This window comes from Camellia sinensis, chromosome 1, assembly GCF_055761805.1.
Source record: "Camellia sinensis isolate YWXY chromosome 1, ASM5576180v1, whole genome shotgun sequence".
NCBI lineage: Eukaryota > Viridiplantae > Streptophyta > Magnoliopsida > Ericales > Theaceae > Camellia > Camellia sinensis.
In genome coordinates this window covers 228,574,996-228,579,188 of record NC_138961.1, presented here as the reverse complement: position 1 = coordinate 228,579,188, position 4,193 = coordinate 228,574,996, and the positions used below count along the sequence as shown (strand labels likewise).

The window sequence follows — 4,193 nt, the reverse complement described above, 5'->3', positions numbered from 1 at the left end:
TTACCATTTAATAAAAGTATATCTATTTCTGTTTCTCCTTTTTCTCTTGTACATACTGATGTCTGGGGACCCTCTCCTATTCTTACGTTCTACATACTATGTGTCTTTTGTTGATGATTGCACCTGTTACACGTGGGTTTATCTTATGACTCATAAGTCTGACTTCTACCAGATATACCGTACTTTCCAGTCTATGGTCACTACATATTGGGCTGCTTTGCTTCGGATTCTTCGATATCTTCATAGTACTATCTTCCAAGGCTTGCTATTCTCTTCTACTTTTTCCTTAGACTTGGTGGCTTATGCTGATGCTGATTGGACTGGTGATATTAATGATCGTAAATCTACTTCTGATTTTTGTATGTTTCTTGGTGATTCCCTGATTTCTTAGAAAAGTAAGAAACAAACTGTTGTTGCCCGTTCTAATGCCGAAGCTGAGTATCGTGTTATGACTCATGCTACTATTGAAATTGTCTGGCTTTTTGGTCTCTTATCTGACTTGGGCGTCCCTCAGTCTTCCCTAACCTCTTTCTATTGTGTCAACCAAAGTGCTATTCAAATTGCTCATAACACTGTCTTCCATGAATGGACCAAGCATATTGAGATTGATTGTCACTTCGTCCGTCAGCATCTGCAGTTTGGCTTTATCTTACTTCCTTTTGTCTCTTCGGCTCTGCAACTTGCTGACTTCTTCACCAAGACTCACACCACTACTCGGTTTCGATTTTTTCTTGACAAACTCTTAGTGTTTTCTGCTAAAACACCTTGAGTTTGAGCGTAGGTGTAAGAATGTGTTCTCTTTTTTCCTTATAGGATTACGAATTAGAGTCCTATATCTATTAGACTTCTATATATCAGTGATGTATTCATGCAGGATTAGGATTTAGTGTTCTATATAAATGATGTATTCTTTGTTCAATCAATACAAGTTGAATATACAATTCATTCAGAAATATTTATATAGACTTCATTGAAGAACACTCCGAGTCCTTGAATCGAACCATTTGCAAGTTTCATTACTGCTATTTTTTCACCATTAGGCATAATCCCTTGAAACATGAGCTTTTCATATATCAAGATATAGTTATAGAACCTTAACAACCTCAACAAATGAAAAGCTCGAAAAAAAAAAGGAAAACAAAACAAACAAAATTTTCATGCTAAAGGATACTTTAAAAGGGATAAGTTTATACCTTATATTATATATAGTGCCAAATCTTCCTGTACCCAATAAATTGGGAGCTGAAAAGTTATCAGTGGCAGCAACCAACTCATTCAAATCGAAAAGGAAAGGCCTTGTTCCAATACCCTCTCTCTTCATCATCTCATTTGCATTCTCTATCTTCACAATCCCTTTCTTACTTGCCTTTACACCAACAACCAATAACAACCTAACTACCAAAGCAACTGTTAGAACCACCACCCAAACCGAATACCAAGTAATCGGACCACTCCCTCATAGTTCTAAAAACCGACCGATATGTACGTATCGGAAAAATAGGGTACCGCAATGGCTACAGGCCGGTATACTACTGAGATTAAAAATCGCAGGCGTATCGGCCGAGTCCCGGTACGTATCGATCTTGTAACAACCTGAAAATTTAATTTGTCCCTTAAATTTTATATTAGTGTTATTTAATTATAAATAAGAAAAATCTTAAATGTTTAATTAAATATTTTGTAAGAGTAAAATAAAATAAAGTGTAATTTATTTACATTAGGGTCATTTTATAGAAAAGAAAAAAAGAAAAAGTAAATAAAAAAAGAAAAAAAAAGAACAAACCAAAGCAACATGTAGCTTAGGATGATGATTATGCATCATAAGTGTGGCGAGTCACATATGTTGGATAAGCATGAATTGATGGAGAAGCATATGGATGAGCCACGTGTATGAGTGGTGGCTTGAGGCTCACGAATTAACTCCCTATAAATAGGAAGGAGATGTTCAAGTTAAGGAAAAAAGAAACTAAGAAAAGGGGAAGAAAATACAGGAAGACGAAATGATCTTTGGTAGTGGAAAAAAAGAGTGAGGTAAATTATGTTTTATATATTATATTAGCATTTTTAATTATCTTATTTATTTATGAACCTTATTTGATATATTAAGGAAAACCCCATGGATATAATTGCTTATTAAAATGTATTTTGAGTAAATATTTTATAAGTACCACTACAGAAGTCCCATGCCTTGGGAGACTTAAATAACCATTGGCCTTCTGATTAGTCACTTTGTGACCCTCTGTCTGTCATGGATCCACTGACACTCGGATTTCTGGTGTGGAACAAAGTGCTGTATGGAGCTAAGTGCTACACTATTGTGGGAGTCACCTGTAGAGTTCGTACAAGCCACCTTTTGAGTCCATACATCTGTTCTGTTCCGTTCTGTATCGTGGTTATGATTATTTTGTATTATATGTTAAATGATTTCTGTATTATATATTCTGTATTTTAATATCAAACTCTGTTTAGCCAATAATTATCCATGGTGAATTTTAGGCCCTTATGCTCTTAGTATAATATTTTTCACTCTGCTATGTGCTTATAGCTGTTTACCAATTTTTAAGAAACAATACAATTCAGAAATAGCTTTTGGAAAATCTTAGACGCGGGGTTGTGGAATAGACACACACAAAACTTTTATGATATTTTTCTATGTAAATATCGACCTTTTCGGTCAATAAATTTTGTAATAAAAATAGAAGCTCCGATGATTATTTTGGTGCCCTCACTTAAATATTATTTCCGCTCGCATTTATTAATTTGTTCAAGAATTGGCCGGAGGTAATTTCAGTTACTGGCCATCATGACACTTAACCCTTGGGTACGGGGAGCGGGTCATGACAGGTCTGTAACCGTTACACAAGCCGTAACACAAGCCACGACGGGTCGATACTCACCGGTTTAGACTGGTATAGGAAAGAAAAGGTTGAAAAAGCTGTGAAATGATTTTTAAAATTTCACTGCCACGACACCCAATTCCCAATATGTACCGATCGGTACTGCCGATACCGATACTCCGCGATCGATACCGTAACGTAACCTGATACCGCGATTTAGAACCCTCATTTACTATGGCTGCCACCATAATAACGATTGTCAGTAATCAATGGTGTATTAACCATGTCAATGTGAACTGGGTCCATACTGAACCGTGCATTGAAACTCGGTGTCAAGACCCAACAGTCCCGTCTGGTTATACACCATAATTCTGTCTCCCTCATAGCCTTTGTAAAACATGTTGTGCAATCTTCTGCAGAAATATCAAGAGTGCAATCAAAGTAGCCGTAGAGCATCTGGTTATTTAGCAACTGGATCTTTTGTACACCAAAGCTCTTTTTAGACAAAAAATTTGCCTCGTATAATAGACTGTCCATCAATAACTTCATGCTCTCGACATAAAAAACTAGGTCAGGAGCATACGTTAGGTCAGTAGCTTCGTATTTGATAGTGTTGTCAACCTTACTGATGAAGTTGTCAGTGGAGTACCAGACCATGTAGTAGTCATACCAGATTTGGATCTCGGTCTGGAAGTTATTGGGACAGGCGAGCTGCATCCCATCGATGTATGTTTGGCAGTCGGGTAGGGTTAGCTGCTGTGGCAAAGGGCGAGGGCGGTGACTAGATATGTGTTGTTAAGTGTTGAAGCCAGTGGCAACCGTGTGGTATTGGAGAGTATTGAAGGCTTGGTTAATGTTGTAGTCGTAGAAGGGAGTAATTGTTAAACAAGTTACCTATTGTATAATCGCAGTAATTAAAAAGAAAGACTTGGTTTGGAGATAAGAATAGGTTGGAGGAGTGTTAGAATAGTAGAGAGAGAGAGAAAAAATAATAAGTATTGTATTGAATGAATTGTGTTGAATGAATTGTCCTATACAATAGAAGACGTGTATATATAGGCTGAGAAAGAGTATCCTACTAGAAATTTAACTATGAGAAAGAGTATCCTATAAGAGACCTAATTATGGCAATACCTAATATATCTAGGAAATCAATACTTAATATATGTAGGAATATATACCATATATACATTAACATCCCTCCTTAAATTCAAGGAGGATAAACATCTAAAGTTTGGAGAGAGAAACTAAAATATGAAATAAAAGGCAAATAGATTACAAAATCCGAACGGGAGCGTAAGGGCACTTGAAATAGATCAGAGGCCGAAACTAATGCCGGGAGACAATTTATGGTTG

At 36.5% G+C, this 4,193-nt stretch overlaps 1 protein-coding gene across 1 annotated transcript; it reads right to left on the bottom strand.

Annotated features, from left to right (window-relative positions):
- Positions 1-3,062: 3,062 nt before the first annotated feature.
- Positions 3,063-3,554, bottom strand: LOC114322384 (cysteine-rich repeat secretory protein 55-like). Its single transcript, XM_028269675.2, has one exon. It carries the CDS (start codon positions 3,552-3,554, stop codon positions 3,063-3,065), a length of 492 nt encoding a protein of 163 aa, XP_028125476.2.
- Positions 3,555-4,193: the final 639 nt, after the last annotated feature.